This window comes from Nomascus leucogenys, chromosome X, assembly GCF_006542625.1.
Source record: "Nomascus leucogenys isolate Asia chromosome X, Asia_NLE_v1, whole genome shotgun sequence".
NCBI lineage: Eukaryota > Metazoa > Chordata > Mammalia > Primates > Hylobatidae > Nomascus > Nomascus leucogenys.
The window spans coordinates 120,165,699-120,189,801 of NC_044406.1; the positions used below are offsets into that span (position 1 = coordinate 120,165,699).

Here is a 24,103-nt window from a genome sequence, read left to right on the forward strand (position 1 = left end):
TATCCTGCCTCATTTTTTTTTACTTAACATTACACATAGATCTTCCTGAGCCATTCCAATTTCTTTGAAAAGAGTGGCTGTAGAACATTCTCTCGTATGTATATACTATAATTTATTTAAACATTTTTTCTTTTTCTTCTCTTTTTTTCTTTTTTTTTTTTTTTTTTTTTTTTTTTTTTTTTTTTTGAGATGGAGTTTCACTCTTTTTGCCCAGGCTGGAGTGCAATGGTGCAATCTCGGCTCACCGCAACCTTCACCTCCCAGGTTCAAGTGATTCTCCTGCCTCAGCCTCCCGAGTAGCTGGGATTACAGGCATGCGCCACCACACCAGGCTAGTTTTGTATTTTTAGTTGAGATGGGGTTTCTCCATGTTGGTCAAGCTGGTCTTGAACTCCCGACCTCAGGTGATGCGCCCACCTCAGCCTCCCAAAGTGCTGGGATTACAGGCGTGAGCTGCCATACCCAGCCCTAAACATTTTTCAATTGTTGGTAGGTGGTTTTACATTTTAGACTGTTCTAAATAATTCTACAATGAATGTGCTTGTGCATTAATTGCTTGAGTGTGATTATTTTTTAGACTAGGTTTATAGAGTAAAATTACTGGCTTAGAGAATACAAATTTTTAAAAAACCTTGTTGAATAAGGCAAATTGCATTCTAGAGAGTATGTACCAATTTCCAGCTGTATACAAGAGTGCCCATCTTAACTGTATCTTGTCAAATGTTGAGCTCAATATAGTATTTTAAATGACACCTCTCTTCAGTTTTGCTCGCTAATTGAATTTAATATATTTTTTTTCAAAATGTACCCATCTAAACCTGTTTTAGATGTAAGTTTCAAGATAAACTACTTTCCCTAAAGTTCCTAGTGAAGTGGGATAGTGTTTGATGCGTTAAAAACATAGATTGCAAAATAGTACGTGTAGAATTACGTTTCACATAAGCATTGTAACACTGCAAGGCATCTCTGCTTGGTGAGTATGAGTGATGTAAAAATTTTCTTTGTGCTTTTTTATGTTTTCCAAAATTTCTTTAATGTAATAGAACTTTGTAATTAAGCTGCAATTCAAATGCTGTACCTCAAGAATTTATAAGCCATCGAAAAGCTTTGCCTTCTTGATAATTTGGCATAGTATTTCTTTTTACAGTAATACTTTGAAGTTTCTGTATTTATTTAAGGAAGAAAGGGGTATTTCTTGTATCAATAATGGGCACTGGCCCTCATGTTTTCTGGGAAACAGCTGTAGTGAGACTGTTTCTGTTTCTGACATATATGAATATTTTTTAAATGCTAGCTTGAATTAGAGTTTGAGTGTTTGACTTGCTTAGAGAAATGTAAGAAATTTTATTGGAATTTATATTAGTCTCTTGGTACACCAATATTGCTTAGAGGCCGAGTTATCCAAAAGTTAGGAATGCTAAGTGTTCTTTATGTTCAAATTAATAAAAAGAGGGATGAGAACACTTTAGAACAAGGTATTCAGCAACCAAGAAACAAATGAACAGTTTTTTAGATTTAGCTTGTTGTGAATCTATTTTGGCGTGTCATGTATAGTTAAATGGCCTCATTATAAAAGTTCTCTTGGTACAGTACATTATGATATGTTAATCAAAACCACTGAAAGTCATCGTTATGTAACTTTTTAAAGATAACTTTTTTCCTAAATGTAGAGCATGAGCTAGTTAATCAATATGAATTATCCATTAAATTCAAAAGGTAAGGTATAATAAAATACATTGAAAGAATCTGTTCTTGTATCTGTGCCTGAATTCATAATGCAAGAGGTAAGTGACATAGATTAAATTGAAGTACCGTGCATATTTTCACAATATAATCAACTTGACATCACAAAATAGTCTCAGAGCTCAAGATATTAAAAAAACTACCTAATTCTTCTATCCTCTCTCCTTCCCTCACTTTAAATGGATTTTACCAGGTTCTCAAATAGTAAGTTATGTGAGATTTTTTTCCCAGAGTCTCATTAATTAAGTGGATTTTTTTTTTTTTTTAGATGAAGTCTCGCTCTGTTGCCCAGGCTGGAGTGCAGTGGCGCGATCTTGGCTCACTGCAACCTCCACCTCCCGGGTTCAAGCAGTTATGCTTCAGCCTCTCAAGTAGCTGGGATTACAGGCATGTGCTACCACACCCAGCTAATTTTTTTGTATTTTTAGTAGAGATGGGGTTTCACCATGTTGGCCAGGCTGGTCTCGAACTCCTGACCTTGTGATCCGCCTGCCTCTGCCTCCCAAAGTGCTGGGATTACAGCCATGAGCCACTGCGCCTAGCAATTACGTGGAAATTTTAAGGAAAACATTTTTTTCTGGTATGAGACATTTTCTCCAGTTACTTGTACCCAGGAAGATCTGGATTGCATTAAAAGATCTCTTTTATAATGTTATATACAGCTCACATTCCTGAATTACAGTATTTCAAATTTTCTCTTGACCATAATGAAACAATAGACATTAATAACATTCTGTTAATTTTGTCAGTGTTTAACATGGGAAAAAAATACCCCAGAAGAATTTTATTCCAGTTATTCTAAGGAGGAAAACAAGAAAGGTAGTATTAATTACAAAAGTTTTCAATAACCAATTTGTTTTCCTTGACTGAAATTGATATGCCTCTAATCTGATATATAGCCTTAGAAAGTCACATACTAATAATATTATTTTGTCGTTTTGCTGTAGATGTGTTCTTTGTGCCATTGTCCTGGAGCAACAATTGGTTGTGATGTGAAAACATGTCACAGGACATACCACTACCACTGTGCATTGCATGATAAAGCTCAAATACGAGAGAAACCTTCACAAGGAATTTACATGTAATTATTTAACTTCTCTTTAAGTTTTTTTTTTTTAACAATCATACTTTCTTTGGGCTTTTGTAAAAATTTTTCCCATTTCAAAGCATTTCATCAGCATCATAAAGGGTGTTTTTGATAAGAAATTTAATACTTAGAGAAATAGTACAGGAAGTTTAATAATATCTTTTGAACCCAGCTAGTGAATGGGGTGAAGTGTACTGCTCGTTTTCTTAATTTGAAAAGTGAGTTTAATTTAGTTTGCTTACTAATTTTTGATTTCTTCATTTTTTATAGGGTCTATTGCCGAAAACACAAGAAAACTGCACATAACTCCGAAGGTACATCATTTAGCAACGTTTCAGCCACTTTTCAGTTTCAAGAAGAAATTTGAGTATAGATTAGTGAATTATACGATATTAATTTTACCCATAAGACATATCTCAACATTCAGTACATTTAGAAGAATTGAGAAAAGTGTTAGGATAAACTAATGTGCATAGTGAAAAAGATCTGAACTTTTTTTTTTTTTTTCCTGAAACGAAGTCTTGCTCTGTCGCCCAGGCTGGAGTGCAGTGGTGTGATCACAGCTTACTGCAACCTCTGCCTTCCAGGTTCGAGCGATTCTCCTGCCTCAGCCTCCCGAGTAGCTGGGATTACAGACGTGCGCCACAATGCCCAGCTAATTTTTGTATTTTTAGTAGAGACGGGGTTTCACCGTGTTGGCCAGGCTGGTCTTGAACTCCTGACATCGTGATCCACCTGTCTCAGCCTCCCAAAGTGCTGGGATTACAGGCGTGAGCCATTGCATCTGGCCAAGATCTGAACTTTTAAGAAAACTTTTACCCCAAAGTCCTTGTAAAGTATATGCTGAAAATCTATTTTTAGTAAGAAATTATGCTGGTGGCTGCGTGTTTCATTTCTTTTTTTTTTTTTTGAGATGGAGTCTCGCTGTGTGGCCCAGGCTGGAGTGCAGTGGCACAATCTCGGCTCACTGCAAGCTCCGCCTCCCAGGTTCACACCATTCTCTGCCTCAGCCTCCCGAGTAGCTGGGACTTCAGGTGCCTGCCACCACGCCCGGCTAATTTTTTGTATTTTTAGTGGAGATGGGGTTTCACCATGTTAGCCAGGATAGTCTTGATCTCCTGACCTCGTGATCTGCCCGCCTTGGCCTCCCAAAGTGCTGAGATTACAGGCATGAGCCACCGCGCCCAGCCTCGTTTCTTTTATCTTTTTTCTTTTTTTTTTTGAGACGGAATCTCGCTCTGTTGCCCAGAGTGCAGTGGCGCAATCTCAGCTCACTGCAACCTCTGCCTCCTGGGTTCAAGTAATTCTCCTGCCTCAGCCTCCTGAGTAGCTGGGATTACAGATACCCGCCACTACGCTTGGCTAATTTTTGTATTTTTAGTAGAGACGGGATTTTGCCATGTTGGCCAGGCTGGTCTCGAACTCCTCACCTCAGGTGATCCACTCACCTCGGCCTCCCAAAGTGCTGGGATTACAGGTGTGAGCCACTGTGCCCGGCCAGCTGCGTGTTTCTTTAAGGATGATAATTGGGATCCTTGATACTGTCATATTATAAATGATGTGAGCTTGGTAATAGTAGTACATTTTGTGATCACCAGGCTTTCTGTTATATTTTTATTCACATCTGTAGTACTTTAAAAAATGCCAATATGTTAATAAGTAACCAAATTTAAAATACAAACTTAAAAAATTATTTTATAGTTTGTTTCTACTTAAATTTATATAAAATCAGGTTAGTCATATTTATATATAGTTAGCCAAGTTGCACTTGATCTTTAAAAAGTATGGGAAAACTCTGATATCGAGTTCTGACTTGTTTCAAACCTTTTCAAACAGATGGTTTTGATACTTTTACTAGCAATATAAAATGGCTTAGTTGTAATCTGCGATTGTTCTAGCCCTTCATTTAGATTAGAGATCTTTAAAATTTTTGTTCACTTTTGAGAATATGTTGCTTAGAATTATAATGGTTTGAGCACTGTTGTTTTAGGAAGTTGTTTCTTTTATGCAGATTTACCTAATTATTGGTATTCTCATGTTAAAATTGGTGGCCCTTTTTGATCTCTAGATCTTGGCTTTTATAATACAAAACAATATTGTTTCCACTTCTGGACTCGAGATTAGTCCAGATACTTTAAAGTGTTGGTTAAAAATACAGTCGTTAGCAAAATCTAGTCTTTAAGGTAAACAAGCTGGATAAATAATAACGATGTTTTTTTGAGGTGATAAAATATGACGGAAAAAACCTTAGTAGTGCTTTTCTTCTGTTTTCTGCTCACTGAATTCTAGAATTGAATGGGAAAATCCTTTGTGAAAGATTGAGTATGCTTTTCCACCTTTCATTACTTCAGATTTTAACAGTGCATTTATTTCATTCTCTTTAAGATTGTAGTGGCCCTATATGGTTTTAATTTTTGTGAGTACAGAGTAGGTGTGTATTTATGGAGTACATGAGATATTTTGATACAGGCCCACAATGTGAAATAAGCACATCATGGAGAATGGGGTATCCATCCCTATTTCAAACAATTCAAGTTAAGCTGAGGATTGAGACTATGTTATGCTGTATGTTAAGCTGAGGACTGAGACTCATGATCTGATGAATACAAGTATGAGCACACTGAGACAGGATATTTGAGATAATTAAGAAGGATGATTAATATATACTGATTATGTAGATAGCTCCCATTTTATTCCCTGGATTTCTGAAGCTGACAGTACCATCTAGTGGTAGGGAGAAGTCACTGCAAACTATATAAAGTAGAATAATTTTGGCCATGTTTTAGCACTGTGACACTTAATAGAGATCTAAATTCATACTTTTCAAGACTTTTCTTTTAATGTAACTGGCAGCATTATTATAACTTCAGATTTGTGATACAATTAATTTGAATTTGGGATTCGATGTGTACGTCTACAGAACAGTGGGTGGGGGGCTTGTGTCATTTTTATATATAGTATGTTTATACTCACATTGTGGACCTTGAAAGAATAATTTTATAATTTCAAGTATTAAAGCTTTATATTTATTGATTTCTGGCTTTTATCACATTGATCTAGCTCAAATTTAGTTGATTTTGAGTGCTTTGTCAGAAACAGAACTTCCAATTATTCCATTGTTCTAATGGGAAACATATGTTCTCCTTTATGATTGTGGTTTATGATGGGAGGTTATAGGATTGTATTTCAGGGACTGTCTTTTAAGAATTGTATTGCACTAAAAAAAAAAAAAGAATTGTACTGCACTAGTCTCCAGAACAAAGAAGAATTAATATCTATGGTAATGTCTTGGTCATTTGCCATCTGTGGCTCAATACTTACTTTGCTAATACTTAATATGATAAATGCTATTAATATATAATTCAATCTGCCATGTTAGCTTTATATAAAATGAGCTGTTTTGAAATATTAAATTTGAGAATAATTGCATAATATAGCAATTCAATTTTTCCATCACAAATAAAATATTATTGAATATTAAATACCTAAAACCTATGTCATCAGTTTTGCTTCAGGAAAAAATGGACTGTGGATTTGAAAAGCAATTTAAAAAATCTATATGGAGTTTTTAGCTATCATTATGTCACTAGGTTATTAGAATGCCCGTCCCAGGAACTGTATGTATTTACCTGTTAGTGGTGATGGGCTTAGATAAGTTGCCTATAAAATGATTCGAAACATATAAGAAAGCATTTCTGGGCTGGCACAGTGGCTCACTCCTGTAATCCCAGCACTTTGGGAGGCCAAGGCTGGTGGATCACCTGAGGTCAGGAGTTCGAGACCAGCCTGGCCAACATGGTGAAACCCCGTCTCTACTAAAAATACAAAAATTAGCTCGGTGTGGTGGCACACATCTGTAATCCCAGCTACTCAGGAGGCTGAAGTGGGAGAATTGCTTGAACCCAGGCGGCGGAGGTTGCAGTGAGCCGAGATTATGCCATTTGCACTCCAGCCTGGGTGACAGAGCAAGACTTGGTCTCCAAAATAAAAAGAAAGTATTTCTGTTAAAAAATATCTCCCCTATCAATGGTGACAGTTAACTGAGGACAGAGTCCTTCTGGAATTATATACAAGCTGGTAAATATAGTTCAGCTACTATTTGCCAGGCCTGTTAGGTAATTGGGGATATAGGCATAAATTAGATGGGTCTCTGCCCCAAAGAGCTTGAAGTCTAATATGAGAGATGTACATTAAATAAATAGTTGCACAATTAATAGGTTACAATTATAATAAATGCCATGAATGAGAAATTAGAGTGCCATGAGCAAATGTTTGGGGGGACCTATGAAGAAATTTCATTTAAATTAAGTCTTAAAAGACTAAAGAGGATTGGAGGCACATTCTATGCAGAAGGAACAGGATCTTTGAAGACTTAGACAGGGCGGAACTTGATGCTTCCAAGGAATTGATAGAAAGCTATGTAAGTAAAAGATAGATAGAGGCAGACATGGTGGTTCATGCCTGTAATCCTAGCATTTTGGGAGGCTCCAGTGAGGAGATGGCTTGAGGCCAGGAGTTTAAGACCAGCCTGGACAACATAGCGAGATCCTCTCTCTACAAAAAATTTAAAAATTAGCTGAGCATGATGTGCACCAGTAGTCCCAGCTACTCGGGAGGCTGAGGCAGGAGGATTACTTGATTCCAGAATCTCAAGGCTGCAGGGAGCTACGATCACACCACTCCACTCCAGCCTAGGCAACAGAATGAGACCCTGTCTCTTATTCAGGCAAACAAAACTGATAGGTAGAGTGGCACATGAGGTTGGGAGAGGAATACACGGGCCAGATTGGTAGGGATTTTGAATATTATCCTAAGAACAGCAAGAGGTAATTGAGGGTTTTAAGCAAAGAGAGTGGCTTGTTGCAGGAATCCTGGTTAGTAATGATAGAAGGCTTGGACTAGAGTTGTAACTACGGGGATGAGCAGAAGTAGACAAATTTGAGAGAGTGTTTGAAGATAGAATTGATAGGACTTAGGTGCATCCAATATAGGGATAAGGGAAAAGAGATATTGGAGATGACTCCAAGGTTTCTGGCATATGCAAATGGGTGACTGAGGGTGCCACTTGCTTAGATAACAGGAGAGGTGAAGTAAGCTTATGGGGAAAGTTGATGAGTTAAGTTTGAAAGATCAAGTTTGAGGTACCTATGAGCTAGCTAAGTGGGGATATCAGAGAAGCAGATGGATTGATTATATGGTTCTTGTTCTCAGAATAGAGATCTTGGCTAGAGATAGAAATTTGCCAAGTATGAGTATAGATAATTGCATCTTTGTGAGTGGAGGAAAAATCCCCTAAGGAGAGAGTTCAGAAGAGGAAAGGGCCTAGGACTGAGCCTTGAGGAACTTTAACAATTAAAGGCTGGTTATAGAAGGATGGGCCTGCAAAGGGAGAGAAAAAGAATGGCTAGAGAGGTAGGAGGAAAGTCAGATTAGTGTTACATCCTGGAAACCAAAGGAAGGAAGAGAATAGTTCCTGAAGGAACCAAATGGTCAACTTGGTGGGCTGTTGAAAAAGTATCCATTGGATTCAGTGACAACAGAGCTATGGGTGACCTTAGAAAATAGTTTGGGTAGAGTAATAGGGGCAAAAGCCATATTGACATGCACCTCGACAAATGGGAAGTGAGAAATTGAAGATTTGTGACATGGCATGTTACATACATGTCAAAATCCATAGAATGTACCACACTAAGAGTACCCTAATGTAAACTGTGGACTTCAGGTGATAATGATATGCCTATATTGGTTCATCCATTGTAACAAATGTACCACTCTGGTGTAGGATGTTAATAGTAACACGGGTAAGCCTCCTAATATGTTTGCTTGTAAAGGGGCAGGGAATAGTTAGAAGGAAGTTAAAGGGTGGCTTTTTTCCCTTAATTAATAGACTTTATTTTTAGAACAGTTTTAGGTTCATAGCAAAATTGAGCACAAAGTACAGAGTTCCTGTATATCTCCGCTTCCCCAACCCCTAACATACATACATACACACACACACACACACACACACACACACACACACAGCCTATCCACTATTAACATCCCACACCAGAGTGGTACGCTTGTTACAACGGATGAAGCAATATTGGCACATCATTATCACCCAAAGTCCATAGTTTAAATTAGTGCACTCTTGGTGTGGTACATGCTATGGGTTTTGACGTGTATAATGACATGTACCTACCATTACAGTATCATACAGATTCATTTCACTGCCCTGAAAATCCCCTGTGCTCCACCTGTTCATCCCTTTCCCCTACCCAACCTCTGGCAACCACTGATACTTTTACTGTCTCCATAGCTTTGCCTTTTCCAGAATGTCGTAGTTGGAATCATACAGTGTATAGCTTTTTTCAGATTGGCCTCTTTCACTTAATTGCCTTTTATTTTTATTTATTATTTTAAGACAGGGTCTCACTCTATCACGCAGGCTGGAATCCAGTGGCTCAATCACGGCTCACTGCAGCCTCAACCTCCCAGGCTCAAGCGATCTTCCCACCTCAGCCTCCTGAGTAGCTAGAACCACAGGCATGTGCCACCACACCCGGCTAATTTTTTTTACATTTTTTTTTGTAGAAACGGGGTCTTGCCACATTGCCCAGGCTGGTCTCGAACTCCTGGGTTCAAGTAGTCCTCCACCCTAGCCTTTTAAAGTACTGGAATTATAAGCATTGAGCCACCCTCCCAGCCTTCGGTTTTTTTTTTTTTTTTTTTTTTTTTTTTTTTTTTAGGAGGAGAATTAATTGATACATAGACCCTTATGAGAAGGGTTGCTATGGGCAGGAAGAGATTGAAGGTAAAGGAAAAAGGATTCAGCACCCAAGCAAAACAATTGGCCTGTGATAGAAGGGCATTTCCACTGTAATAAGAGGGAACGAAGAGGATAAGTGGGTCCCATCTGGTCTGTCTTCTCTGTGAAGGAGAATGTAGCAAAAGGTGTGAGGGTTGGAAGCTGAAGGAAAGAGAACCGTTTGAAAGAATAGCTCTGAAGACTGGGAGAGGAAGTTTGCCTGGAGAAATGTAAGGTTTCCAGAATAGGTTGAGGGCCCTGTTGAGGTTAGTACCCATGAGTTTATGTAGTGGTTCCCAACAGTTAAGTGATGTGACTTTTCCACCAGTAATTCAGGATCCTGTATGTGCATAGAGAAAGTGGCTGGTTGGGTAAATAAAAATTGGGATCTTGCCAATTGAGTTTAACGAAGTAAAGGGATATGGGAGTTTAGGATATTTGCAAGAGAGCAGTTTGAGCTAGATAGGGAGGGAAGTGACAGCAGAACAAGAAACAAGAAGGCATCAATGGACTAGAGGTCCTAATAGGGTTGAAGAACAATGAGAATGAAAGTACTTAGGAAAACAAGCATTTGTGGTCCCAGAGTGTGACATAGGGATGTCAGAAATAGAACCATTTTATGTGATTATAAGGTTTTTGAGTGTGGTAAATTGGGGAGAGTAATGCCCAACTTACCAGTACACCAACGCTCCTCCTAGTATTCTAAAGCCTTGTCTGTCCCGTTTCTGATTGTCTTCTCTTCTTAACCACTGTTTTCCTCATCTTACATCTTCCTAGTTTATGCTCCATCTTCTTCCTCCTAAGTTCTCACATCATTTAACAGTGTGAAGTAGAAAGGGTATCTGGACAGAAAGTCTGAAACTGCCATCCACTAGGTCTTAACTTGGTTAACTTATTCACAAGGCAAAGTGTCCTCGTGTATCAAATGAGACTAATACATATGTAATTTTAGTTTGGGGGGAGTGGGGGAGGACATAATTAAGTGACAGATATGTGACAAACATTAAAATACAGTGGTGACATCATGGCTTCATCTTACTCTTAAACCTTTTAGGAAAAAATGTGTATGGATATTGAGAGAGAATGAATGATAAAGCAAATGTGGTAAAATATTATTTTTAGAATCTGGGTGAAGGGTATGCAGGAATTTTTATGACAACTTTTTTTATAAGTCTGAAATTACTTAAAAAGATAAAGTGGTGATAAGTGTTAGAATTACAGTGACCACAAAATCCCATGCTTTCTGAGATGGTGTAAAGGAATCTTTTGTGCCTAACCTTGGAGGCTATAGTCTGTATTTTATTCAAGGACCTGGTGGATTCCCTAATGGACAGTTCTGAAACTTTATATTAGAAATTGCTTGTCAAATGATATAACTCAGTTTATGTTTCAGGAAATAGGGTCACCGTAGTTATATTAAAAGTATCTTAAAAATGTTATAATTTATGTAGATTTGAAGCCTTTACCTGCTTTAATAATTCACTTATTGGTTGTTGTTTTTTGTTTGTTTGTTTGGTTGAGACAGAGTCTCATTCTGTCGCCCGGGCTGGAATGCAGTGGCACGATCTCAGCTCACTGCAACCTCTGCCTCCCTGGTTCAAGTGATTCTCCTGCCTCAGCCTCCCGAGTAGCTGGGATTACAGGCAAGCGCCACCACCACGCCCAGCTAATTTTTGTGTTTTTAGTAGAGACAGTGTTTCACCATGTTGGCCAGGATGGTCTCGATCTCCTGACCTCGTGATCTGCCCATCTTGGCCTCCCAAAGTGCTGGGATTACAGGCGTGAGCCACCGCACCTGGCCGCAGTTTGCATTACTTTTATTAAATGGAAATATAGGGAGATTTTGATGTTGATATTAAGCTCTTTAAAAACCTTTGAGTAGCATTGAATAGACTTATGAAGTACTGGGAAGGCAGTATTATACACTGGTTAAGAGTATGGGCTTCGAAATAAGGTCTATTTAAATCTTAGCTCTGCCACATCCTAGGCACATGATCTGGGGCAAATTATTTGATCGCTCTCACAGGAGAGCCTTAGATATTGCATCTGTAAAATTTGGGGGATTTTTTAAAAAACCTACCTCATAGGATTATTCTAAGGATTAAATGAAAAATAATGCGTGTACAACTCTAAACAATGGCTCAGTACAGGCATACCTTATTTTATTACACTTCAGTTTATTGTGCTTCACAGATAACTGCATTTTTTACAAATTGAAGGTTTGTGGCAACCTTGCACTGAGCAAGTCTTTTGGCATCATTTTTTCCGACAGGATGTGCTCACTTTGTTTCTGTCACGTTTTGGCAATTCTCACAATATTTCAAACCTTTTCATTTTTTTATCCGTTATGGTGATCTGTGATCAATGATCTTTGATATTACTATTGCAAATTGTTTAGGGACATCATGAACCGTGCCCATGTAAGACAGTGAACTTAATTGATAAATGTGGTGTGTGTTCTGGCTGCTTCCCCAACCAGCCGTTCTCCATCTCTCTCCCTCTTTTTGGGTTTCCCTATTCTCTAAGACATAACAGTATTGAAATTAGACCAATTAATAACCCTCTAATGGCCTCTTAAGTGTTTAAGTAAAAGGAAGAGTTGTACTTTTCTCACTTTAAATCCAAAGCTGAAATTATTAAGCTTAGTGAGGAAGGCATGTTGAAAGCTGAGACAGGCCAAAGCTAGGCCTCTTGTACCAAACAGCCAAGTTGTGAATGCAAAAGAAAAGTTCTTGGAGGAAGTTAAAAGTGCTATTCCAGGGAACACACAAATGACAAGAAAGTGAAACAGCCCTATTGCTGATATGGGGAAAGTTTTAGTGGTCTGGATAGAAGATCAAACCAGCCACAACATTCCCTTAAGCCAAAGCCTAATCCAGAGCAAGCCTCTAATTCTTCAATTCTATGAAGGCTGAGAGAGGTGAGGAATCTACAGAAGAAAAATTTGAAGCTAGCAGAGGTTGGTTCATTAGATTTAAGGAAAGAAGTCTCCATACAATAAAGGTGCAAGGTGAAAGCAGCAAGTGCTGATGTAGAAACTATAGTGAGTTACACAGAGGATCTAGCTAAGATCATTGATGAAGTTGCCTACACAAAACAACAGATTTTTAATATCAATGAAACAGCCTTGTATTGGAAGAAGATGCCATCTAGGACGTTCATAGCTAGAGAGATGTCAATGCCTGGCCTCAAAGCTTCAAAAGACAGACTGAGTCTTGTTAGGGGCTAATGCAGCTGGTGACTTTAAAGCCAATCCTCATTTAGCATTTTAAAAATCCTAGGGCCCTTAAGAATTACAATAAATCTACTCTGTTTATGCTCTATAAATGAATGATAGCACATCTGTTTATAGCATGGTTTACTGAATATTTTAAGCCCACTCTTGACACCTACTGCTCAGAGAAAAAGATTCCTTTCAAAATATTACTGCTTATTGACAATGCATCTGGTCACCCAAGAGCTCTGATGGAGATCTACAAGGAGATGAATGTTGTCTTCATGCATGCTAGTACAGCATTCATTCTGCAGTCCATAGAGCCCATGGATCAAGGAGTACTTTGGACTTTCAAGTCTTATTATTTAAGAAATACATTTCATGAGGCTGCAGCTACCATACATAGTGATTTCTGTGATGAATCTGGGCAAGGTAATTAAAAACCTTCTGGAAAGGATTCATAATTCTGGATGCCATTGAGAACATTTGTGATTCAAGGGCAGAGGTCAACATATCGACGTTAATGGGAATTTGGAAGAAGTTTATTCCAACCCTCACGGATGACTTTGAGAGGTTCAAGACTTCAGTGGAGGAAGTCACTGCAGATGTCGTAGAAATAGCAAGAGAACTAGAATTAGAAGTGGAGCCTGAAGATGGGACTGGATTGCTGCAATCTCATGTTCAAACTTTAACAGATGAGGAGTTGCTTCTTATGGATGAACAAAGAAAGTAGTTTCTTGAGATAGAGTGTACTTCTGGTGAAGATGCTGTGAACATTGTTGAATAGACAACAAAAGATTCAGAATATTCCGTAAACATGGTTAATAAAGCAGTGGCAGGGTTTGAGAGGATTGACTCTAATTTTGAAAGAAGTTTTCCTGTGGGTAAAATGCTATCAAACAGCATCTCATTCTATAGAGAAATCTTTCACAAAAGAAAGAGTCCATCAATGCGGCAAACTTCAGTGTTGTCTTAATTTAAGAAATTGTCACAGCCACCCCATCCTTCAGCCATCCACCACCTTGATCAGTTAGCAGCCAACAGCATCAAGGCAAGACCCTTCACCAGCGAAAAGATTACAGCTTACTGGAAAGCCCAGATGATTGTTAGCATTTTTTAGCAATAAAGTATTTTTAATGAAGGTACAAACCCTTTATTTATACATAATGCTATTATACTCTTAGTAGACTACAATATAGTGTAAACATAACTTTTAAATGCACTGGGAAATGAAGAGATTTGTGTGATTTGCTTTATTGTGATAACTTGCTTTACTGTGGTAGTCTGGAACCAAACCCACGATATCTTGAAGATGTCTGTAAATACTGTGTTCTATATCATTATTATTCCTTTAAACTTCCACCTGCTTTTATCACCGTCTTTTCGTGTGCTCTTCCTTAGGTGACAATGGAATTTAAATTCTTTGTACTTTAACTTGGAAAATTTAGTAGTGTATTCATATTGTGGTCTTCACACCATGTAAAACTGACTCCATATTCTTTTTTTGTTTGTTTGTCTCATTCTGTCACCCACACTGGAGTGCAGTGGTGCGATCTCAGCTCACTGCAGCCTCCACCTCCCGGGTTCAAGCGATCCTCCCACCTCAGCCAAGTAGCTGGGATTACAGGCACCTGCCACCATGCCTGGATAAGTTTTGTATTTTTAGTAGAGACAGGGTTTTGCCACGTTGGCCAGGCTGGTCTCGAACTCCTGACCTCAGGTGATCTACCCGCCTCAGCCTCCCAAAGTACTGGGATCACAGGCGTGAGCCACCACGCCCGGCCGACTCCATATTCTTTCTGATTCACCCATGTGCGGAGTACTGTGTTAGGCATTGTGTACGCTCATCTGTGATTTAGCACACTGTACAAACTTTCATTATAGGAAATTTCAAACTTAGGTAACAGTAGAAATAACAGCATAACGTTTCATCTTTACCCCCCACTCACTTTCTTCATTTGGATTATTTCGAAGTAATCCCAGACATCGGATTTCATTTTAGCACACTTTAGTAATAATATATTTTGGGTGTATGTTACAAATTTGTATATTCATGTGTATGTATATATGCATGTGTTTGTGCGTGTGTATGTATATATATTGTATACATATATGTATGTGTATGTATATATATGTATCTCAAGTAAATCAAGTAAATGATTTTATATATATTATACATATAATATATATAAAATCATTTACTTGATACCTTTCCTGAAAAAGCAGGAAGCTGAGTTCACAAATGACTCCGCACATACAGAGTAAATGCACATCACATTTACACTGGAAAAGGCAGGGCAAATGTCCTCCAGTTTTCCTTTTGCAGCAACCATGAAGATTCAAAGCAGAGATGGTGATGCTTGCCTCAATCTTAATGCCTGTCCTTTTTCTTTCTTTCTTTCTTTTTTTTTTTTTTTTTTTTTTTTAACTCTGACAAACATTTATTGAGCAAGGTGTGAGCACCTTGGAGAATTTAAGAAAGAGTCCCCATGTGGACAGAGAGCTTACAGTCTACACAAGATATGCCAAGAGTATTAACTAACAATTAAATAGAATTTTGTAGTTTACAAAGCATTTTTCACAAGTAATTTCTTCAAGCAGCCTTGTAAGAAAGGTGTTAACATTAGTCGGATTTGACACATGAAGACACTTGTGAATGGTAAGTAACTTAACCAAGTTAAGACCTAGTAAGTGGCAATTTCAGATGTTCTGTCCAGATATCCTTTCTACTTCACACTGTTAACTGATTTGAGAACTTAGGAGGAGGAAGGTGGAGCGTAAACCAGGAAGTTGTAAGATGAGGAAAACATTGGTTACTAAGAGAAGACAATCAGGAAAGGGAGAGACAGGGCTTTACAATACTAGGAAGAGAGTTGGTGTCCTGGTACGTTGGGCATTCCCCTCCCCATAGGGGCCATACCAGAGGAGAACAGAAGGGTAATAGAGAGGGGCCTGGCCATTCTAACGTGACACAGACATCTGCAAGCTGTGCTGATAAGAGGCTGGGAATGTTTGGTGGCTCGGGAAGGAGGACAACCCTATTTTGTCGCCTGCCTTATCAGCCTGGATTTTTAGAAATTGCAGCTGTGAATGTAAGTGTAAAGTTTTACTTTTTATCGTATTTATTTTGAATAGATACATGAACATTGTACAAAAATCAGGCTTTCCTGACATCTGTGCCCTTGTATCTGTTTCTGAATTCTTTTGTTAAAAGCAAACACTACTATCTGTGAGTTTCTTGTGTATTCTTCCAGACCAATTATGTGCATACATAAGCATAACTGTTCTTTTTCTAACATCCAGGAGCATATGGAAATATGTATTTCCACGACAATGAATATTACTATTTTAAGAGCATACTTGTAGTTATTCACTGACATATATATTTGTCCCAGCTCTGCCATTCTCTAGCTTTGTGAACTTGGGCAAAATTACTTAACCTTTCTAAACTTCCTTATCTGTAAAACAGGGCGGTGGTGGGTGGAAGGGGTGTTGGGAAGATGACCGTTACAACTTTGTGGAGTGATTGTGAGGCTCAAATGAGATAATGCATATAAACCACATAGCGTATCTGGTATAGTGAAAACTCAAAAGCTCAAATGTTAGCTCTTACTATTCTGTTTCCAACTTATACACACATATTTACAAATGAAAGCTGTTAAGATACAGTACAAGTGAGCAAAGATAAATGGAGAAAGATGTTCATCACATTTGTAGCAGCAAAAACACTGAAAACTTTCAAGTCATATCCATAGGGGGGGCTGGTTAAATACAATGGATTACTATTAGCTCTTATATGGAAGGAGGTAAATTCCTATATACTGACATGGAAAGTTGTCAAGCTATATGAAGCGGAAAAAGCAAGATGTGCCCTTGTATCTGTTTCTGAATTCTTTTGTTAAAAGCTTAGAATGCCATTTGTGTGTATATCATTTTTAAAAACGTGCATATGCAGAGAAAATAATAGCATTTATTGAAAGTGTCTTCTGTGCCAGGCACTGTTTTAAGTACTTTACATGCACTAATTCATGTAATTCATTTAAGAACCCCCTGAGGTAGGTTTCAGGTCCAAAGATACACAGTATGTGGAAGATCCAAGATTCAAACCGAGGCTCTTATATACTGAGGTTGAGAAAAGAAGCAGTTAACAGTGCTTTCCTGGGTGGGAGGTCAGCAGGTTAGGGAGGGAGGTAGGTTAGGGAGACTGAGGAGCCAACCAGGAGCACAGAGCAGGTGGAAGTAGAAGGTGAAAGGAAGATTTTCACCTTTTTTTTCATTTTTATTTTGAGACTCGCTCTGTCTCCCAGGCTGGAGTGCTGTGGCATGATCTCGGCTCACTGTAACCTCCGCCTCCCAGGTTCAAGTGATTCTCCTGCCTCAGCCTCCCGAGTAGCTGGGATTACAGGCATGTACCACCACGCCTGGCTAATTTTTGTATTTTTAGTAGAGATGGGGTTTCACCATGTTGGTCAGGCTAGTCTTGAACTCCTGACTTCAAACAATCCACCCGCCTTGGCCTCCCAAAGTGCTGGGATTATAGGCGTGAGCCACTGCGTCCAGGCCTAAGGATTTATCTATTAATAAAATTTTTCATGGTTACAAATAATACTGCAACAATTTCCCTTATACATAATATACTTATGTACTTACACAAGTGACTCTGTAAGATAAAAGTCTTAGAAATGGGGTTGCCAAGTCAAAGGGTCTGTGCATTTAACATGGGGAATGAGTACTGTCACGTGGCTTCTGAAACTGTTTACCCAGTTTATGTTCCCACCAACAGTGTCTAATTCCCATACCTGTGCTAGGTATTATGTCTTTAATTTTTGTCTGGTTATTTCATTTAATTTTAATTTCCATTATCACTGGTGAGGTTGGGCCTCTGTTCATGTTTTTTTGTCATTTATATTTCTTTTGTGAATTGCCTTTTCCTATCCTTTGTGCATTTTTCTCTTGGGGTTTGTCTTTTTGAAATTGATATGTAGGTGTTCTCTATAATATAGATATTCTGTCACTATATGCAAATGATCTTCCAATTTATTTATTTATTTATTTTGAAACAGAGTTTCGCTCTTGTCACCAGGTTGGAGTGCAGAGGCGCGATCTTGGCTCATTGCAACCTCCGCCTCCCAAGTTAAGCGATTTTCCTGCCTCAGCCTCCTGAGTAACTGGGATTACAGGCGCCCTGCCACCATGCCCAGCTAATTTTTGTATTTTTAGTAGAGACGGGATTTTGCCATGTTGGCCAGGCTGGCCTCGAATTCCTGACCTCAGGTGATCTGCCCGCCTCGGCCTCCCAAAGTGCTGGGATTACAGGCCTGAGCCACTGCACCGGGCCCAATTTATTTCTTTTAACTTAGTTTATGGTGCCTTTAGCTGTACAAAATTTACTAATTTTTAGTCAAATCTCCCAGTCTTTTCCTTTAGGGCTTCTTATATGTCCTGATCCAAGATTATTTTTTAAAATTCTCCTCTATTTTCTCCTATTATATTCATAGTTTACAATTAGATTTTTAATCCATCTCTTAACTTTTTCATATAGTATGAGGTATCCATTTTTTAAAAATGGATAGCCAGTTGTGCCATTATGTCTTTTCCACTTATCTGAAATGCCACCATTATCATATTTTCAATTTTCATGTGCACGTGGGTCTGTTTTCAAACCTGGAGATTCTCTTCCACTGATATATGTCTATTCTTGTGCCAGTGGTTTAACTGCTATTGCTTTGTATATTTTGATATCTTCTTTTCAAAAGGATACTCTTGTATATTCTTTTTTTCATCTTGTGTGTTCTTGTCCGTTTTCCAGAAAACCACAGAATCAACTTTAAGTTTCATTTCATTAAGTCAGATTAGTGAGAGCTGATTTTCTGTCTATCATGTTCATTCAGAAACATAGTCTATCTCTCCGTTTAGGGGCACTTGTTTATATTTTCTTTCTAACACATATTTTGTTGGGTTTATTGTACCTTTTTTTTTAACTTGTATTTCAGATTCAGGGGGGTGCACGTGCAGGTTTGTTACCTGAGTATATGATATGATACTGAGGTTTGGAGTATGAATGATGCCATTACCCAGGTACTGGGCATAGTACCCAATAGTTAGTTTTTCAACCCTTGCCCTTCTCCCTCTCTCTTCCCTCTAATAGTCCCCAGTTTCTATTACTGCCATCTCCATGTTCATGAGAACCCAGTGTTTAGCTCCCACTTATAAGTGAGAGCATGTTGTATTTGGTTTTCTGTTCCTGCCATATCCTTATTGCCACAAAGGACACAATTTCATTCTTTTTTATGGCTACAGGGTATTCCATGTAGCAGGGTATTCCACACCAAACCACATTTTCTTTATCCAGTCCACCGTTGATGCACACCTAGATTAATTCCTTGTCTTTGCTATTATGAATAGTGCTGCGGTGAACATACCAGTGCATGTGTCTTTTTGGTGGAACGATTTGTTTCCTTTTGAATATATACCCAGTAATGGGTCAAATAGTAGTTCCGTTTTATGTTCTTTGAGAAATTTCCAAACTGCTTTCCACAGTGGCTGAGCTAATTTACATTCCCACCAACAGTGTATAAATGTTCCCTTTTCTCCACAGCCTCACTAGCATCTATTGTTTTTTGACTCTTTAATAATAGCCATTCTGACTGATGTGAGATGGAATCTCATTGTGGTTTTTATTTTAGCTTTTAATAACTATTTAAAGTCTGCTGTTTTGATAGGTGAAAATGATATATCACTTAATTTGCACTTTGATTCTGGAGAAGTTAAATATTTTTAAACTATACTTATTAACTACTTATATTCTGAGAATTATCTGATTATATCCTTGATCTATTTTTCCATTTGGGTCTTAATCTTATATGAGCTTATCATATCATAATGATACTAATTCTTTGTCAGAGGTACAGCAGAAGCAGATATTTTTCCAGTTTATTTCATTTTATTTTATTTTATTTTTGAGACAGAGTCTTGCTGTGTCACCCGGGCTGGAGTACAGTGGCATGATCTCAGCTCACTGCAACCTCTGCCTCCCGAGTTCAAGCGATTCTCCTGCCTCAGCCTCACTAGTAGCTGGGTTAACAGGCACACGACACCATACCCAGCTAATTTTTTTTGGAGTTTTAGTAGAGACAGGTTTTCACCTTGTTGGCCAGGCTGGTCTTGAACTCCTGACCTCAAGTGATCCAACCACCTCAGCCACCGTGCCCAGCCTTTTTCCAGTTTATTGTTTGCCTTTGAACTTACCACTTTTTTTTTTTTTTTTTTTTTTTTTGAGATGGAGTCTTGCCCTGTCGCCCAGGCTGGAGTGCAGTGGCGTGATTTCGGCTTACTGCAAGCTCCGCCTCCTGGGTTCACACCATTCTCCTGCTCAGCCTCCTGAGTAGCTGGGATTACAGGCATGCACCACCACGCCCAGCTAGTTTTGTATTTTTAGTAGAGATGGGGTTTTTCCATGTTAGTCAGGCTGGTCTCAAACTCCCGACCTCAGGTGATCCGCCCACATTGGCCTCCCAAAGTACTGGGATTATAGGCATGAGCCACCGCACCCGGCCCAAATTTACCACTTTTTAATTTCTACTTTTCAGAAGTTTGAAAGTCTAATATAGTTAAATATATGAATCTTTCGTGACTTTTACTATTGATGTTAAAGTTGTTAAAAATTTTTGTGGAATGATTTCATATTTAGAACAAATATGCCATGTGGGAAACTAATCATGTTGGCTTGATAATGGAATCAGTTCTTAAGTAATTTTTATAGATGTTTAATAATGTTATTTATTAAACATCTTATTTGTTTATTGTTATTAAACAACTATTAAATGTTATTTAATAGTGTTACGTATGGTGTTAGTGATGCTTATTTTCATAATAGATAACTGAATATATTATATGTGTATACATATGTATAAAACTGAATGTTTTATATATACATACACATAGATGTCTTAGAATGATTGAAACAGTTATGATTTTTCATTTTGAGAATTTTTAATATTTGGCAAGTGCAAGTAATTCTTTTTTGAGATGGAATCTTGCTCTGTTGCCCATGCTGGAGTGCAGTGGCACAATCTCGGCTCTCTGCAACCTCCGCCTCCTGGGTTCAAGCGATTCTTCTGCCTCAGCCTCCCGATTAGCTGGGACTACAGGTGCGCGCCACCATGCCCAGCTAATTTTTTGTATTTTTAGTAGAGATGGGGTTTCACCATATTGGCCAGGCTGGTCTCGAACTCCTGACCTCGTGATCTGTCCACCTCGGCCTCCCAAAGTGCTGGGATTACAGGCATGAGCCACCGCGCCCAGCCAACTGCAAGTAATTCTAACAGCTTTTAGTGAAATTCCATGTCTTAAAAATTGTCAGTTTGAATATTTAAATTAAGTAGTATATTCTGACATGAAATTTGCTATCATGTTAAGGAGAGAAAACATCTTTAATTGACTTCTCTGTCTTCACAGGAAGTTATTCACATGAATTTATTTTGTTGCCTATAAAACACTATCCAATAACTTCTACCTTTTCCCCTTAACTCCTTCAAGTCCTACCAGAGCTATGTGAAGTTGCACTCATGTAAATTGTTATTAACTGTTTTGCAAACAACCTAATACTTGTAGTTCCCTTAGTTTATATATATTCAAGTATACCAACTGAATTGCCCTTATAAATGTGCTTTAATTTCTAATAAACAACCTTCAAAGTAGTAGGAAAGATATTAACATCTGAGCATTGGAGTTGATATGCTTTCTCATTGAGAAATTAGTCTCTAGAATTATAATCAATAACATGGTAAAGGAAAAAATGGCGAAAATATTAGAGCTGTGCCTAAAACTTTCCACAGTTTGACCCTATGGCAAGTGAACATTTGGTTTTTATTACCCTTTTAAACACTAAATATTAATACATCATCTTATACAGAGGACCTCAATAAATAAAATATTTATAGTAAACTACTGACAAAACACCTTTCATTATGGTAGAAATTCTTTTCAGATTACTGAGAAATGCAGTTCTCAAATTTCTGCATAAGTTTTGCTTAATTCATTAAAGCATATGCAACTAACTTGCAACATACTTTTTTTACTGCTTGTATTAGAAATTCTTTTTGTACTTAATATTTGTTTAATTACTTGATCCATTAGTTCAGCTGTAAATGACTTCCCTTGTTGAATTTGTTCATTTAGTTTTCATGATAGTTTGAAGAGCAATCTAGACCAGTGTTATCCAATAGAACTTTTCTGTGACAGTGGCAACAGTCCTGTATATGTGCTGTCTAATACAGTTGCAACTAGCCACATGTAGCCAATAAGCTCTTGCAGTGCGGTCAGTGTGACTAAGAAACTGAAGTTTCAATTTTATTTAATTATAACTGACTTAAATTTTTTAAAGCCACATGTTGCTAGTGGCTACTACATTGAATAGCACAGATATATCTACTTTATTTTCATTTAGTTTTCCAAGTTACAGTAAGTGTATTTTCTAGGTAAGTGTTCTAATTTTACAAACTCTTTGAAACCTATGGTAAAAAAAATAATAATGCAAAAGCAAACTCTAAAAATTAATTTACTAAACTATTTGTATTTGATTTTTATTGCATTTATCTGAAACATTGGGTGGCTATATTGAGCATACCACAGGCCATTTCTCCTCATTTCTGGAGGCAGTTTCATTCTAAGGAGAAACATGTCCTAAGACCCATGAACTAATACTTATTTTGAGATTGGTCTATAAAAAGTTTTTGTTCATTTTTAAGCAGCTGATTTAGAAGAAAGTTTTAATGAACATGAACTGGAGCCCTCATCACCTAAAAGTAAAAAGAAAAGTCGCAAAGGAAGGCCAAGAAAAACGAATTTTAAAGGGCTGTCAGAAGATACCAGGTCCACATCCTCCCATGGAACAGATGAAATGGAAAGTAGTTCCTATGTAAGTAAAAAAAACTGTTGGATTCTTACTTTTTGTTGCACCATGAATATTTCATTTAAACTATCTATAGGTAAAGTTCATCATTTGAAATGTTAAATAAGCTTGAAATACCGATAGCATATTTTCATGATTTTTTTTAAGTTCTTTTTTTCTTTTACATTTGCAGAGAGATAGGTCTCCACACAGAAGCAGCCCTAGTGACACCAGGCCTAAATGTGGATTTTGCCATGTAGGGGAGGAAGAAAATGAAGCACGAGGAAAACTGCATATATTTAATGCCAAGAAGGCAGCTGCCCATTATAAGTGCATGGTAAGCATGGTTCTTTTAAGCCCAATTTTGTTTTTTTGTTGTTTGTTTTTCTTTGTTTCCCCTGTGATCTAAAAGCCCAAATGATTTTTTTTTTAAATCAGTTAGCTAGTAACCAAAAAACTTCCCCCCACCAGCATTAGTATTTTAGAGTTATAAATAGTATATCTTGTAATCCCAGATCTTAATAAAGTTTAGATTTTGTTAAATTGTAGCCTTTATGTTTTAGTAGGATTTGAAGTAATTCTAATTATAGTTACTGTAGTTGGGATAATCTGTAATTAATTATTTCATAACTATAAAAATTTTGTCTTTATAAGCATGTCATGAAATATATTTTAGACTTTCACTATAACCTAATAATTATCTCTGTTGTACTTAACACACTATATTACAATTATTCATTTATGAACTTATCTTCCCTAACAGACTCTTAAATTCCTTGAAGATAAGAATAAGTTTTTATCTTGACATCCTTAGATCCATGCCTGACTTACAGTACACATAAATATCTTTGACTTAGATTGTATTGAATGACTCATCCCATTGATAAGATTTTTAAAATTACATTATTTATTTCAGAGGTTCTTAACCAGAGTGCATGTCAGATTTACCTGGTGAGCTTTTTCCAAAATATGTACATCTAGGAACCCTGTGGAGTAGATCTCATATATGTCTAGTTTGAAAAGAAAAATCCGTGAGTGATTGTGATCTGCATCTATGGTTGAAATTTGCCAATTTAAACTATTTTTTAAAACTTTGTGGAAATGTAAAATAGTTGAGAATAGAGTGACATTGTTGAAATTTTCATTGCTTAAAGCAGGCTATTTAATCTTGGCTCCACACTGGCAGTCCTCATTTTATTTCAATGTCCATAATTTTGGTTATATTTTAATCAGACATGTAAATATATTAAAGATATTTGAGCAGATACTTGATTATTAAGGAAAGATTATCTTTCTTCAGAAATTAAATATAACACACTTGTTACCACATTTAATGTTTCTCTCATAAGGATTCTGAATGTTAATGTTCCTGCATTT

At 37.5% G+C, this 24,103-nt stretch overlaps 1 protein-coding gene across 3 annotated transcripts in view; it reads left to right on the forward strand.

The window, feature by feature from the left end:
* PHF6 (PHD finger protein 6) overlaps positions 1-24,103 on the forward strand; it is a 55,410-nt gene that overhangs the window by 17,567 nt on the left and 13,740 nt on the right. For 2 of the 3 annotated variants that reach the window (XM_004092524.3, XM_003272637.2), the window contains exons 4-7: positions 2,691-2,824; positions 3,101-3,144; positions 22,584-22,753; positions 22,920-23,063. In XM_004092524.3, coding sequence (XP_004092572.2) covers positions 2,691-2,824; positions 3,101-3,144; positions 22,584-22,753; positions 22,920-23,063 — 492 coding nt within the window. The remainder of the gene's footprint in view (positions 1-2,690; positions 2,825-3,100; positions 3,145-22,583; positions 22,754-22,919; positions 23,064-24,103) is intronic. The other variant, XM_030807098.1, reaches the window with a different exon arrangement.